Genomic DNA, 14,773 nt, shown 5'->3' on the forward strand with positions numbered 1-14,773 from the left:
GGCAAGCAGAGGAATGCTTGACCCCGGGAGAGCAAACAATTCCTCTGGGATCATTCTCCTCGCTGCTGCAAGCTCTGGTTTTGGAGGTGTCGCTGGCAGCGGGATGAGGAGCAGTCAGAGCTGGAGCTGTTCCCACAACCTCCTCCTCTTCAGAACATCATTTTTTCCTCAAATAAGCGCGAGTTCCTGCGGCAGCGCCGGCGCTGTGCCAGCTCCCATCGTGGGCTGCCCTGGAGCGGGACCCAGGGTGCTGCTGTCTCGCCATGGAAGCGAGCTGTCAGCCCCTCTTCCCAGGGTGAGGCTTGAACAACTCCCAACAGAAAGCTGCTGGAATGGGAGAGGCATCCACCCCCCTCCTGCTGCTGTCCCGTGGCTTCACGCTCACGAGATCAGCTCCAGGGAGAGCCGTAATTATCTATTTCCAGCATCTTCAGCAGAGCGTGAGGACACGACAGTGCAGGATTCAGTGATTCATCAGTGACCTTCAGGCTCCGTGGCTGTCCTGTTAAGGGAGGCTAAGATGGTCTGTAGACACTGGTTAGCTGGGCATTGTGGCTCTTCAATTGTTAAATTACCTTTAATTTGCTTTAAAAGCGGGACACAACGCTATCATAAAAATGGGATGTGACGTCTTCCCCTTCGGTACAGTGGAATAATCAAGAGCACAGAATAAAGGTAAAAGTAGCGAAGCAAGTTGTAGTGATTTGCAATATTTTCTGTCTTGAAGAACACAAATGGCACAACTCCTCCTCCGCCTGGTCTCATCGTTCTCCCAGCAGCTGACGGTGCTGCGAGGCCGCGCTGGTGGGATCACACCTGCCACTGTTTTGTGCTTGGTCCCTCAGAGCTGGCACCTCCTCCTCTGGGAAACCAGGGGCTGACACAGGCGCGTCACCGTGGGAGCATTCAGCTCCTGCTTTGACAGCCGAAGTCAAAACACTGCTCAGCTCAAAGAGCGTGTTTCCACATACAACGCCCTTTGGCTGCAGCAGCCGCTGCGGCTACGCTGCCAGCGGCTCTGATTTGAAACATATTTAGTGACATTTGTGTTCCCTCCCAGGGGCCTCTGTGCAGACAGCCACAGTGTCCTGGGTCCTGCTTGAGCCTTTTCACTCCCCACACGGACTGACGGGCTGGGGGTACAGAACTGCCCCAGGGAGCCCACTGCTCTCGGTGCCCTCAACACACGAGTGCAGCTGCTCCCGGTGACCGGCGATACCTGAGATCCTCCCAGCTGCCCCTCTCGGGACCTTCAGCATCGCCTGGAGCACAGGGGACACCTGTAAATGGCTTCATCTGGCCAGTCCATCCGCATGGATGCTGGTGGGTGACCCATCGGTTATCCGGAGTCCTCCCAAGCTGCCTTGTGTCAGGGCTGTGCCTCAGCCGTTGATGGTGGCCCTAAAGATCACCCAGTTCCCAGCGCAGGCGGCAGGTTTGCAACCAAATGCCGCCCCCGGTTTAGGATTTCTCCTCCTCGGCATTAGGATTTCACCAGCAGATGGCAGGGCGGGATTGCTCCACGAGCAGAAAGGAGCGAGAACATTTCACCCAGGGCAGACAGCAGCAGAACTGAGATTAGCAGCATCTTTCATGCAGGGGAATTTGGGAGAGCGTGGCTCGCTCCTGGAGCACCTGCTGCACGCCAGATCTCCCACGGCTTGGGAGGGAGTGTCCCCGTCCCCTCCAAGGCCGTCCATCAGGAGCCTGTTTTGTTCCAGCCGTGTCGGGGTGGGAGCCTGGTTTAACACCGCTGTCACCCAGCCCACGCCTTCCCACGGGCCCCTCCATCAGTTTGTTTGCCTGAAGAAGAAGGGTGAAGGGAGTGCACAGGGAGTTCGGGGATTTCCCCTGCAAGGTAGATCAAAAGCTGCCAGGATGTATTAGAGTTTAGGCTAAAGAAAACCCTGGGGGAAAAAGAAAAAAAATAATAAAAAAAATTAGGCTGCAGTCCCAATCTACTGCCCTATAATCACTGTGTTGCTGTGGGGAGAAAACCCCACGGGCCTGAACCGATGCCCTTCCACCCACCCCAGCTCCTGTTTGATCTGCAGAGATCAGGAGGGGTTTGTTTTGCCTTTTTTTTTTTTTTTTTTTCCCCCCCACTGTCTCTGTTTTGTTTTAGCACTGTAGCCCGCGGGGCCGGTTTGTGTGCCTGCCTCCCACGGAGGGTAATTTGGTTCCCCTCTCTGGCCGAGGCCACACCAGAGCTCCCAGCGCTGCCTCCAGCCGGGTCAGGGCAGCCCGGGCACCAGCGGGACGACCCGTCATCAATGGCCCTATTATTGCTCTTGAAGTTTTTCCCCGCTTCCAGACGGATGCTGCATTACTCCATCACAGCTGCAGTTGCTCCCTTCCAGCAATTCCCCACACAGCACTTAAGGAAGGGATTTATGGGCGGTTTTGAAAGGCATTTTGCAGCGAGAAGGAGTTATGGGAAAGGAAGTTGAATTCCCACCATTCCCCAGTAAAATTCTCCCAAGCATCTTTCATGAAGAGGGATCATTTACTAGTCCTTTCCTCAAAACAGAGACAGGCTCTCAGCTGCGGCTCTTTGTTGAGTCCAAAGCGTTTCCCCACAGCAAGATGCCACAGGGGTTTCTCAGATTCTGGCTGCAAAGGGTCAGGAGACCCGGGCGAGCCCTCAGTCTGGCTGCAAGTTTCTGCTGGACCCCATCTGTTCCCTGACACTTTTGTAGACCCTAAATGAAGTTATTTCTTCTCGAGTGACAGATTATTGCCAACCTCAGGGCAAGCCTTGGTGAATACCTGGCTTATTTTGACTCCTTTTCCAAAGTAAAAAGTCTTGGGGCCAGAATGACCAAGAGCTATAAAACAGAGAGGATGTCACCTTAAAAGCTGCATCTTACCTTTCTTTGGAAGCTTTTCAGGAATCAAAACCTGCAACAAAACTACTTGTCAATGACCTTCACAGGTCTGTTCCGTGATCCAGGCAGGCTGGATGAGCAGATCGGATTCACTTCAACACCACATTTCACAACCAGAACAGGGGTTTGAAAGACTTTATTTGACACCTTTGCTGATGTCACAGCTCATGAATCTAAGAGCACTGCACAGTGTAAAGTGAGGCCGTGAGCTCTAGTGCACAAACCAGCTGCAGGAACAGCCAGGGTCCACGAGGATTTCCCTCCTGTGACTTTATTAAAAGGGAATATGTTGTTCCTGGCTGATTCCTGCACTTGAGGACAAGGGTGAGAAGCAGCAGAGGCATTTCTGTGTATTAAGTGCGATGACTTCCATCAAAACAACTGGGAGGGACTCACTTCCCAAAGAGAGGCAGATACATACATTGGCATGCACATGGCAGATACCATCTGCAGGAAGGAAAACAACAGCTCATCCGCACAGCCCAACAGGCTGCACCTCTGACCTGAGGCATGGGAAGAGCTTCTCCCATTCAAAAGAGATCTCCCTCTTTTTTACCTTCCTTTGCACTGACCTTTTCTCTCTTTCCATGTCAGAGTGCTGTAGAAGTGGGCAGGGGCTTGGGCATGCAGCTGGGTCCAGAATATTCTGCACATGTATCCCAGCAAGTCAAGGCACAAATGCAGGGAGCAGGTGAGGGGGAGCACTGGGACACCCTGCCCCGCCACCACGGGACGTGGCACAGGGGCAGGGGTGGCTTGGAAGCTTCAAGTTTCTGTTCTTTCTGCCCAAAGAAGAGGGGAGGGGAGGCCAGCTGCAGGAGCAGAGGTGTGATCTGCTGTCAGTCACCTAGGAGCACACAGGGCAAGGCAGGGAGAGCTCTCAGGACTGAGGACAAGTGCAGTGGCACCTCAGTGGCTTTTGGTCCCGGCCCAGGGAAGGGGATGAGAAGTGTGAGACCCAAACATGGTGCTGGAGAAAGAAAACAGAGGCATTGTGGGAGGGGAGGGTGGGGGCTGCTGGGCTCAGGGAGAAGGAGGGAGGCACTTCAAATTCAGGCTGCTCCAACCCATTTTCCCCCTTTGCAGTCACGGCTGTGCAGCTGGGGGTGGAGGAGAGACAGCTCCGGCAGGGAGGCTGGCAGAGGGAAAGGCATTTTCTTCTCACTGTGGCCGTCAGAGCCTTCCCCTCCGTGGCAGGCGTCCCTCTGAAATCCTCTGTCTCACGTCTTCACACCTCAGTGCGGGGCAGGGGCTGTGCCCGGGCAGCCTGGCAGCTGCTCCAGCAGGGTTTGTGCCAGGAACCCAGCACAGGCCCTGCAGCCACGGCGGGATCGCAGCCGGGCTGTGGGAACCAGCCCTGCTAAGCCGCAGCCTCACTCCACCTTAAGGGCACATAAGTGGGAAAAGCTGGTAATGCGGAGAGGAAAGCACAGGGATTAGCAGGCAGCCAGTTCTTTTCGGGAGCTGGGGGGGCTGGAGCCTGCCTTGTGCGTGCCAGTGGTGCTGGGCACAGGGTGTGAGCTGTGTCCATCCCACCACACCAAAATTAGGTGCTGCAGCCGGGGGAGCGTTGCAGGGAATCAGCACGAGCAAGTCTAGCTGGCAGCTCCGAGTCCCCGGGGAAATGAAGACAGTATTTCAAAGCTGGCTGTTTTCCAAAGGAGAGCAAGGCTGGGTTCTGCAGAGGGGTTTGCTGGAGGAGGAACGGGGCTGGGATCTGCATGTGCCTCGTAGCCAGAAGGGTCTGGAGCGTGGCCTCGTGCAGACAAGTGCATGGAACTGGATGTGATTTACGTTTGCAGGCGTCACGAGGGAGAGGACGTGTGATGGTGAGGCGAGGAGGGCGGTGCAAGGAGGGAGGGAAGAGCAGAGAGAATTTTCTCTATGGATCCTTGGCTTCTGCAAAGCAGGAAAGATGCCTTTTCAACCGAGTTTGTTCTCAGCCCTGTGGGCAATGAGCGCTGAAGAATTCCTGTCTCCGGAGGGGAAGGGAGGGTCAGAAAGCCCCGATTTCCGTCGCCCAGGAGCGGCAGATCCTGGATGTCCCAACCCTGATCCCTGGTCCCTGCGCAGCGGTGCTCAAGACGGGAGGTGCTGCATAAGCTGGCGGCACAGGGACGCCGGCAGAGGCTGGGGAGAAGAGGAATGTGGCGATCTGGCTGCTCTTGGATGAGCCCTCTCTCAGTGCTCCCGCTGGTGACGGCATCCTGGGCACAGCTGGCACGGCTGCGGCCGAGCCGCTCGCCCGAGCCCTCCGGCTGGAGGAGCCCATCCTGCCGGCCAGGAAGCTCCGGCGGGACGGCAGCATCTCGCCGGGGACACGGCGGAGAGGGGCCGGCCTCACCGCGGGGCTGGGGTAGGCCAGGGAAGATGCAGTCAAAACAAGGGGAGCAGGAGCAGCCTCCCTCCTGGGCATCTGCACAGGGCCGGCGGCGCCGTGCAGGAAGGACCACGGCCAGGTCTGGATGGGCAGCAGGGACGTGGCCACGGGCGAAGGCTCCATTTCCGCCACGTAATTATTCAGGTGGGAGAGGAGGCGCAGCCGGATGGGGTCGGCAGCGTTTTGGCCCTCGAGGATGCCCAGGTACCTGACAACTTCGGTGAGACACTCGCGGAATCCGATGCTTCTGTAATCCACGGCCAGAGCCCGGGCATCCAGGAAGCCTGGAGGGAGAGAACGTGGGTGACAGTAAGGCTGCGCCGAGCTCAGGAATGCGCTTGGATTTCACTACCCTCTCTAATGCACTGTGTATTTCACTTGAGGCACTTTGCTGCCATGTGATATTCCTGAAGCAGGCAGCCAAGTGGGTGTCCCAAGGGACTGGAGCGTGCATGAGAGCAGCATCTGTGGTTATCTCACCGGGATAAACCCGTCCGGCTCAGGGAGCCTCTCACGCCGTGTGAGAACAGTGAGAGGTTTTGTGAGCAGTGTTCAAGAAGGAAGAATTAGTTCCTTTTGGATTCTATCAGTTACCACTGCCAGAGACACGGCTATGGGCTAGCTGGGCACTGGGATTGGGCTGCCTTTGCCAGGGGGATATTCCACTCAGGACAGTGTGTCCTCGAGGCACAGCTTAGCACCACTTCTCTCTGCCTGGCTCCCAAAATTTACACTCCCTTTAAACCACTGTCATAGGGCAGTGGCAGAACCAAAACAGCTGGGCTGAGAAAGCTCAAAGCCATAGAAATCAGCAGCCAACCGCTGATTTTCAGGCTTCTGCTCCCAACTTGGAGCTTCATAAGCAATAAAGCAGAGAATGTCACAGCACAGTGAAGCGCTGGACCACTGTGCTTGACGGGGTCTCTTGTGACAATGCAGCCCTTTGTTGCAGTGCAGTCAAACTGAATATCTAAACAAATGTTCCAGACCAAGTTACAGCCCTGAACCAAAGCCTGGGTGCCAGCAACGTCCCCAGCAAGCCAAAACTGGGTGGTAAGCAAGCCAGAGGCTTCTTTACTGGAGCTGTGATCTCCATCCTGTTAACTGGAACAGGACAGAGGGTCTGTACTGAGGTCTCAGTACAAATAAGAGCTTTGTTGAATTTTGCACAGGGCCCCCTCTCTCTTCTTATAACAACCAACACACACACATTAAAAAAAAAAAAAAAAAAAAAAGAACAGAAAGGGGAAAAAAGCCTTGTTTATTTGCAGAGTCCTCATGCAGAATTCAGCCTCCGCAGGAAATGTATCCCAGGGAGGAGGTAAAGAGTTTAATATGGTTTTTCTGGAAGCAGGCTCCACTTCTGAGCAGGAATAAATGAGTCTCTGGCAAAACGGCTTTTAGCAGGGGGTGTGACACCAGCAGTGCTGTCCCTGTGGGGCTGGGCCTTCACCGTCCCACACACCCCAGTACCCCAAATGGATGCATGGAATGCCGACCCATCTCTAGGAAAATGCCCATCTGCCCTCCTCAGAGGGTGCCTCCCTTGGGAAGCAGGCAGAGCTGGCTGGAGGCAGCTTGCTGCTGCTGCTGCTGCTGATGGAGAATTTTCCTTCCAGGTTTGCACCTTCACCTCACCCATGTGCTCCTAAGAGCAGTTCTTACCCGTTCCTCCTGTGGCATGAAGCATTTTTAAGTGATCCACTGTCATTTGTAGAATTTCTGCCTTCTCCAGCTTGGAAGACCCCTGTGTTGGGAGCAGAAAGGAAAAGCCATTTGTCATTTTATGGTCCAGGGCTTTGTGCCTCTGAGAAGCCAGGGTCTGACCGATGATTTCCTTCCTGAAGCCTCCCTGAAGCCCAGGAGTGCGCAGAATGGCGCAGGGCATCCACCGGGGCTCTGTTTCTTACATCAAGTGAGCAGAAAAAGGAGCTCCTTCCCGATGCAGATTGAAAAATCCCCATTTCTGTGCTTCCTCATATCTGCAAAACTCTTAGATTGAATTTATCCTCCCCAGGGCTCCTGAATATTTGCTAATAGCATTTCACCACCCCATCTCCACCACCTACTTATTGCCTGCAGTGATGATGATAAGAAAGGCATAGCCTTGCTCCAGGCTTCCTCATCCTGGGGGCTGTACCCCAAAGCCTGCAGCCCTCACGGGAGGGCACCAGGGGCTCACACAAACACACACCTGCTTCTCGAAGGCCGTGGGCACCAGGCGCCGCAGCTCCGAGAGGCTGCTGTTGATGCGGTCACGGCGCCGCTTCTCGATGATCTGCGGGAGATTTCCAAGCAGACAGAAGAAACCACAGTCACTCACAGGCACGGCTCACAGACCTAAAGCCCTCCAGGTGCTTTGGAAGGGCCCCGCGTGTGAACATTTTTGGGGTGCAAAAGCTGAGTGAAGAAATGTGAACTGGCACGATAACCCCAGGTGAAATTGCTCTCCCCTTTTCTGCCAGGTTTGAGGCCAAGTCTCTGAAAAAAAATTTGGCTTTGGGGAGAAGTTCTGCAGGAGGCGGAGCAGGAGGGATGTAAAAGTGATTTTACAGTGTCCTAACAGTAAGGATGGGCCAACAGCCCCCCAGTGCACACAGGGCCAGCCTGACCTGACCAGGGGACACAGCTGGCATCATAAAGGACACTCACCCCTCTCCTCTTCTTCCTGGCTTGTATCTGAGAGGTCGTGGTGGGAGACACAGACCTGGAAACATGGCTGGAAAGGAAGAAGAGGGGATCATTTCTGGCTGGAGAGCAACCTCTGTTGCACATATGTTCTACAAACGTTTGCCATCTGCAGTTTCCTCCCCCCACCCCAAAAAAATGTCTTCTGTGGTTCCCATCTCATTTTTACCCACAACACAGAGCTCAGGAATTGGGGATGGGGAGCAAAGCAGAGACTTGAATCCCACTCTCTCCCCTCTGAGATTTCTGCACCAAACTGTCCATCCACTCCCAGGCACAATTCCTCAATCCCAGCCTGCGATGGCATCTCCACGGGGCTGGAAGAGCGGCGATCTGAGCTCTGGAGTCAGGGCCCTTTTTCCTCCATGTGTGAACCTCCCGTCTCTCGTGTCTGAGCCTGCCGGGCTTTGCATCTCAGAGCCAGGCTAGCAGGAGGGATCTGAGTTCTGGGATCCGAGCTCCCACCCAGGCAGGGCTGGCTGCTCCTCAGGGTGAGGCCAGTGGTGGCACTGATGTGGTTTCTGAGGGCTTCTCAGAGAGTCGATTCCCAAACCACAATTTTCAGGGTGGGCTGGGATGTTCCGAACTCACGGACACCCCTGAACCATTCAGAGAGGGGCCAGGAGCTGGGCAGGGAGGGCACCTGGCAGGAGGTGACAGAGCAGGGACCCTCCTGCTGGCTCACAGCTCTGCTTAGGGGATGAGGGACATCGTGGGGACAGGCGAAGGACAGGGCCCCACAAACCACCAGGCTAAAGGCACCAAAGGTCAGCACTAGACATGCAGAGGGAGGCAGAGTTCAACCCTTAGGTCCCCACGGAGGTGAACTCTCCATAACTATGGATAACCGGGCGTGGGAAACTCCCTGGAGCAAGACCCCACGGCTGAGGAGGGGGATGAGGCTGGCGGGGCCAGCTCCCACCTCCCCCAAGCAGCGTTTGTCCCTCTGGAAAGCGGAGCTGGCTCAGGGCTGTTTCAGTGCCTTACGAAACTCGGAGCAGGGATGTGAACACGCAGCCGCCTGCAATCCCGGCCAGCCCAGGGCGCCGCAGGGACCGGAGCTCGTGTCAGACACCCAAATCTGGGAAACGGGCGCTCGGGTTCACCCCAATACAAATGTTTTTCAGTTTGACGAAGCTTATTAAGGATTTTCCTGCACAGACTGTCTGCAGCGAGCCGAAAACTAGACCCAGCTCAGCCTATTAAAAATCGGCCCAAGCGAGGCACTTTCAGAAGTGGTTTTACACAATAACACGTTCTTCTACTGCCTGCTCCGCTCATCTCCATACAGGTCCCCTATTTGAATGTCTGCTGGGTGGGCTCTCTGAGCAGAGGTGCTGACTGGCCCCACAAGTACTAACAAGCATCGCCAGCTACACAGACACGCAAAGAATGAGCAATTCTGATGTGAAAACGGGCTCTGCATGGACACCAGGGCATTTTAGGTGCAGGGGGTAGGTGGTGAATTCACCTGGAAATGCAAAGTAGGCACCCGAAGAGGAATAGTGATTTTTGAAACTCTCTTTGTAGAGCGATCTGGATGCGTTGCTCTTTGTGAGCTTCACGTCCAGATGTGGATATCAACATCCACCTCTCTGCAAAATGTACTTTAAAAATACATCTGGTGGATTTGAACCACATAAAAGATAGTGTGAGTGTATTCCCTGGTGATTGAAATTTCTGCATTGCTCTTTGCTTGGTTTTATCATCCACAGCATAGCTTTGGCTGTGAACTGAGCAGAGCTTGCACTTCTGCAGTGACCCCGGAGCCTAAACTTGCTCCATGCACTGATCCAAGCCTCACACCCGGCGTGACTCATCCCCTCAGTACAGGGAAACTGGTTTGCCCAAACCACTCAACCGGTGGGTAATGGGCTGGGAGCCCCAGCCAGGCAGCCTCTCTCTGCTCTAATCACTCCTCCTCACTCCCCACCTGGAAGTGTTTGATTTTTCGGGGTGCACCAGCATCCCATGCAGGATGACATTACTTGGGGTGTGACCTCAGCAGGGCAGGAACAGCTCTTTTGGCCATGGGTTTGCATGACGTGGGGAACAACATCCACCCATACAAATATCACCAGATCACAGCCAGCCTGGTTCTACCGCTGCCTTGAGAAGACAAACACATTAGCAGCACCAGAGAGAGATTAAAAGTTCATCGTTACTGGTCACTGAAATAAAATATTGTGACAATTCCAGTATTTTATCCCTCGGGTTCCTGTGGACTCTGTGCTGCACGGATGGGAAGAGGTGGGATATATTTCACCTGCAGCAGGAAAGCAGCTTAAATATTGATGCACTTGGGAACTGCGTAAGGGCTCAGGGAATTTCTGCAGGTCATTTTGTGTAAGACGTGCCCGACTCTGCTGCGACTGTATCAGAAGCAGATTCACGAATTTAGTCCCGTGAGAACCTGAGCTTGGCACCAGCCAGGCAGCTTCTCTGCTCAGGATACCAAAGAGCAAGAGGGAATGAATTAATCCAAGGCCTCGCTGGACGCAGAGGGAGGAGGGACACTTGGCGACTGAAACAAGAGTTCAAAAGCAGCTGATTTTTGGATGGGAACAAATAACAGAGCCTTTCCTTCATCCCCTGCGCCGTCTGCACCCTCGGAGCCTGGGAGGGCTGAGCCAGCCTGGGAACCGGGGCTGCCAGCGGCGCTGGGGATGCCCGGTGCCAGGGGAGCACGGGGAAGCCTGAGGGCACGGCCCGGGGAGCCACACACGGCCAATTGTCCTCAGCATTTCCTCGCCATCAGCAAAGCCCCAGAGCTGGAAGCGCGGCTCAGCAGCGATGGGACAGTGCCGAGGGGCACCGGCACAGCCCTTCCCTGCTCGGGCTCCCTCCCCAGCACATCACAGCCCCAGCTGCTGCGTTACGAATGCATCAGCAGAGCAGAAGCGTTTTTCTCATGCAAAACCTCCCGGTTTCTTCCACATTCCCTGGGAGCCCTCGGACTGCCGGGAGGGCAGGGGCGTGGGGCTGCCCCATCTCGGGGCGCAGAGAATGGGCTCGTACTGCCCCTCTCCCACCTGGCAGGACAAGGCCACCGCGCTGGCTTTAACGGGATTTCCTTGAAGCACCTAACAGCTTTAACGCTTGCACGGCCACGTCGGTTTTGTGGGGTCAGCCCCACGGCCAGCACCAGCCCCGGCCGGCACTCTGGGGTCATGCTGCCGGTCCCCGCAGGACCAGCCCGACCCCGAGGGGTTAAGCGAGGTGCGAGGGACTCTCGGTGCGGCGCTGGCAGCGCCGGTGCTCTCCCGTGCCGTGCCCCAGTTGGCACCGAGCGCTGCCGCCCCGAGCGGCTCGGGGGGAGCGGTGCCGGGACCCCAAAAACCCCGCGCGGAACGGAGCCTGCCCTCACCTGTACTCCTCCTCCCGGCCCACGTCGATGGTGCCGTCAGACTCGGTGTCGGACGAGCTCTCCTCGCAGAGCCGCTTCATCCTGGCGGGGGCAGAGGCCGCTGGGCTCGGCGAGGTTGTCCCACGCGTGGCCCCGGTGGCCGCCGCCGTGCTCGCCCGCCGCGCTCGGGGCACTGCTCTGTCCCTGCCCGGGCTCCGCGGCTCCGGCCCCGTACGGCTCCTCCCCTGCCCGCGCTGCCTCTCCCACCCCCGGCTCTCCTTCCCTGGCTCCCTCCCGGCACGTCCCCACCTCCCGGGTAATGGGTTAATGAGCCACCATCTCCCGGGAGTGACGGATTACGCGGCCGCGCCGGCGCTCCCCGGTTCCCAGGGCCCCCCCTCGCCCCCCCGCCTCCTCCCGCTCGCTGGTCGAAATCCCAAGTCTTCCTGTAAAAGGAACAGTCTGTGTGAACCGTCTCATGTCCCCCCCCTCCTGCCCACGGCCCCCCTTCCACCCGCTGCACATTGGCCTCAGCCCCAGTTTAAAGGGACCAGTGACCTCACTGGCAACAGAAAACCGTGGGAAAGAGATGGGACTGATAAAGCCTCGAGTTGTTTCAGGGAAAAATCAACATCCAGCCCCACACGCACACACATGTCTGCCCGGCTCCGCGCGGCGCAGGCACTTTGCAGGCTCACGGCTCAGATGGAAACCGGCTTGCTCGAAGCGCGGTGCCGTTTGAGGACGCCGCTCAAAGGGCCCTCGACTGGGATTAATCCGTGGCCGCTGCCGAGGGCCGCGGCGGCAGCGGTGGCACCGCGCTCGGGCCAGGTCTGGCACCGCACGGCGGTGGTCCCGCCGGGAGCTCGGCGTCCTGCCACGCTCCCACAGCCTCGAGTGCCAGCTCACGGCGCTGCCAGGGCGTTTGACACCGGCCCCGTGAGACTAAACGGCCCAAGCCCGACTTTAGGCTTTGTAACACTGGGATGAATCGTTGTTTTCGCGTCTCTTTCCACGATGCTGGAAACTTTAACCCGCAGTGAGCGTCTCCCTTTCGCTGCTCTGGCGGCGAGGAGGCTGGAATCTGTTTTTCAGAGCCCTGCGCTGCTAAAATCCCCCAAGGCAGCAAAAACGTGTGCGTGTGGGAGAGAGACGGGGAGAAGGGGAGGAGGGAGAGCGCTGAAGTGGAGGTTCCCAGTACGAAAATAATGCCTTTTATTTTGAAGAAAATAATCAGCGCTGAGATCTGGCAACACGTGGGTTTCCCAAAGCCCTTCTGCGGAGACCGCGGCGGCGATAAGAGCCCGTCGCCGCTCGGGCCAGCCAAGCCACCCGTCCCCCGTGGCCTCCTGGGGTGCTCCCTATCTCCCTCAGCCATCTCTGCCGGCTCACCCACGCTGCACCCGCCAGCACCGGGGTGTCTGCAATTCCCCAGCACCTCGCCAGCAGCTCCGGAAAAGCCAAATCCCGGCTCCTGCCTGCCCTTCGCCCACGCCTGCCCCAGCCCAGCAAAGCACGGTTCCCCCCTCCCTTCCCGAGCGGTTTTTTGGGACTGAACCACTCCACCCTCCCTCCTGAAGGGAGGCCGCAGCGACCTGAACCACCTGTCCCGGGCTGGAGTGGAAATCTGACATCTCGGCAGTGTTTGTAAACTGAAAAGGAAGGTAAAACCTTTGCTTTAGGCCGCAGCACTTTGTTACTCTAATTCTGGTGTTTTGTTTTCACTATGAGAAGTGGTCAAGAAGCCGAGCTGTTATTAGCTTACATTTCCAAATGAAAAGTTACTTTGAACCAGAAGAATTAGAAAAGTGTTATTTTAGCAGTTTTGAGGCTCGTTCTTCCTCCCTTTCCAAAGTGATTTCAGTTAGAAACACATACATCTCCAAACCAAACTTCCCATAAACATGTGTTTTTGAGAGATTAATACTCTTTCCACTGATAAAACTATTTAAATGGGTTCCTGAGACTGGTTGTTTCAGGCTCTTACTCATATCACAGCCTGAACCAAGCCGAGCCCAGACCTGCCACAGAGGAACACTTTTCTTCTCCATTAGAAAGGAATTCACTGTCCAGACTCCATCTTTTCTGGGCCCTGTCTAAGCATCATTATCTGGGTTCAATTGGAGTGTAATTGGCAACATGTTTTCCTAGGATTACACTTCATTATGAACAGAGCGGGGGCCCCAAAACCCACTTCTCCTGTAATCGGATCCCTTCTCCAGCCCGTGCTCCTGGAGAGTCGTTTATAATCGACCCCAGGGATCCCAGGAGGGATTGTGAGGGGCATCTGAGCCACCCCAGGCGCAGCAGAGACCCCTCACGGGCCGGTTCAGTGGAGACGACAGGGAGGATTAAATGGGCTTAGCTGCCTGAGGGGAGATGGATTTCGGGAGTGTCACCCATGTCCCATGGGAAGGAGCAGCGAGACCTCCCCCACCGCGGGCACGGGGAGCTGGGGTGCAGAAATGGGGGTTCAGCCCCTCCTGGCCTCTCGCTTTGCAGCCAATCCCCACGGTACAGTGACCCCGAGAGCAGAGCCACGAGCAGTGGGTGACCAGCCTCTGCTTTGCTCTTCCCTGGAGAGCTCCAGGCTTTGCCACAGCCAAACCAGGGAATCATCAGAGGAAATCTCTCCCCGAGCCCTGCATTAACAGCGCTGGCCCCATGCTCGGGGCTGTTTCCCCTCTGGAATCACAGCAAGCATTGCTGCCATGCCTGTCCCCGTCCCTGGGACCCCTGTGAGACCCTCGGGGACTCGAGCTGGTGAGAGCTGTCCCCTGCTCCGGCCGGCTGTGCCTCTCCGTGGTGGGAACTGTTTCCAGAGGATGGGTGTCACGAGGACGGGGCTAAGCCATCCATCACACCCAGCACTAATTGGCTACCCTGCTTCAGAGGCCAAGGAATAAGTGAGCTGCAAAGATTGATGTCCCTTCCCTGCAGCAGGAAAAACTCTCCGGGCCAGGACTGAGGGTGGATCCCTGCCAGGGACCTGGGATTGCCTGGGTTTGCCTGTGCCAGGCCTGTCCTGGGGATGAAGGGCTGAAGGGCTCCAGACTGAGAGTCCGTGGAGGGGACAGGGTCAGCCCAGCCACCAACCCCCCTCCCAGGCTGGGACCACGCTGCTCCCTCCCCTCCCGCCTTCCCAGCTCTGGGAAATGTCCCAGGAGAGCGGCCAGCTGTGAAAAGCTGCAGCAGCTGGAATGTGGGAGGGAGGGAGGGCAAGGCTTCTGGAAAGCCAGAGGCAGCCGAGGAGCAGGGCTTATCTGTTACCTCCCGGTGAACTGACACCTCTGGTTTAACCCCGTGCGTGCCTGGAATGCCCTGTCCGCACATCTTCAGTCAACATCACCTCCTAACCTCAGGTCCCACCGCCGCCTGCCAGAGCCACAGCTGTAATTTCCAAAGCAGAGGCCTCACAGGGATGCTGGACAGGATTCCTGGCTGTGGACAGGCTGCCTTGCTCTGTGGCTG

At 56.6% G+C, this 14,773-nt stretch overlaps 1 protein-coding gene across 1 annotated transcript; it reads right to left on the minus strand.

Moving 5' to 3' along the window:
* Positions 1 to 3,009: 3,009 nt before the first annotated feature.
* Positions 3,010 to 11,500, minus strand: HEYL (hes related family bHLH transcription factor with YRPW motif like). Its single transcript, XM_040086423.2, has 5 exons — positions 11,324 to 11,500; positions 7,921 to 7,987; positions 7,463 to 7,546; positions 6,934 to 7,015; positions 3,010 to 5,552 (listed from the first exon to the last, which is right to left on the minus strand). The coding sequence occupies exons 1-5, from the start codon at positions 11,401 to 11,403 to the stop codon at positions 4,885 to 4,887; spliced, it is 981 nt and encodes a 326-aa protein (XP_039942357.1). The 5' UTR covers positions 11,404 to 11,500; the 3' UTR covers positions 3,010 to 4,884.
* Positions 11,501 to 14,773: the final 3,273 nt, after the last annotated feature.

The sequence above is a fragment of the Hirundo rustica genome, chromosome 25 (assembly GCF_015227805.2).
Source record: "Hirundo rustica isolate bHirRus1 chromosome 25, bHirRus1.pri.v3, whole genome shotgun sequence".
In the NCBI taxonomy this organism is placed as follows: Eukaryota; Metazoa; Chordata; class Aves; order Passeriformes; family Hirundinidae; genus Hirundo; species Hirundo rustica.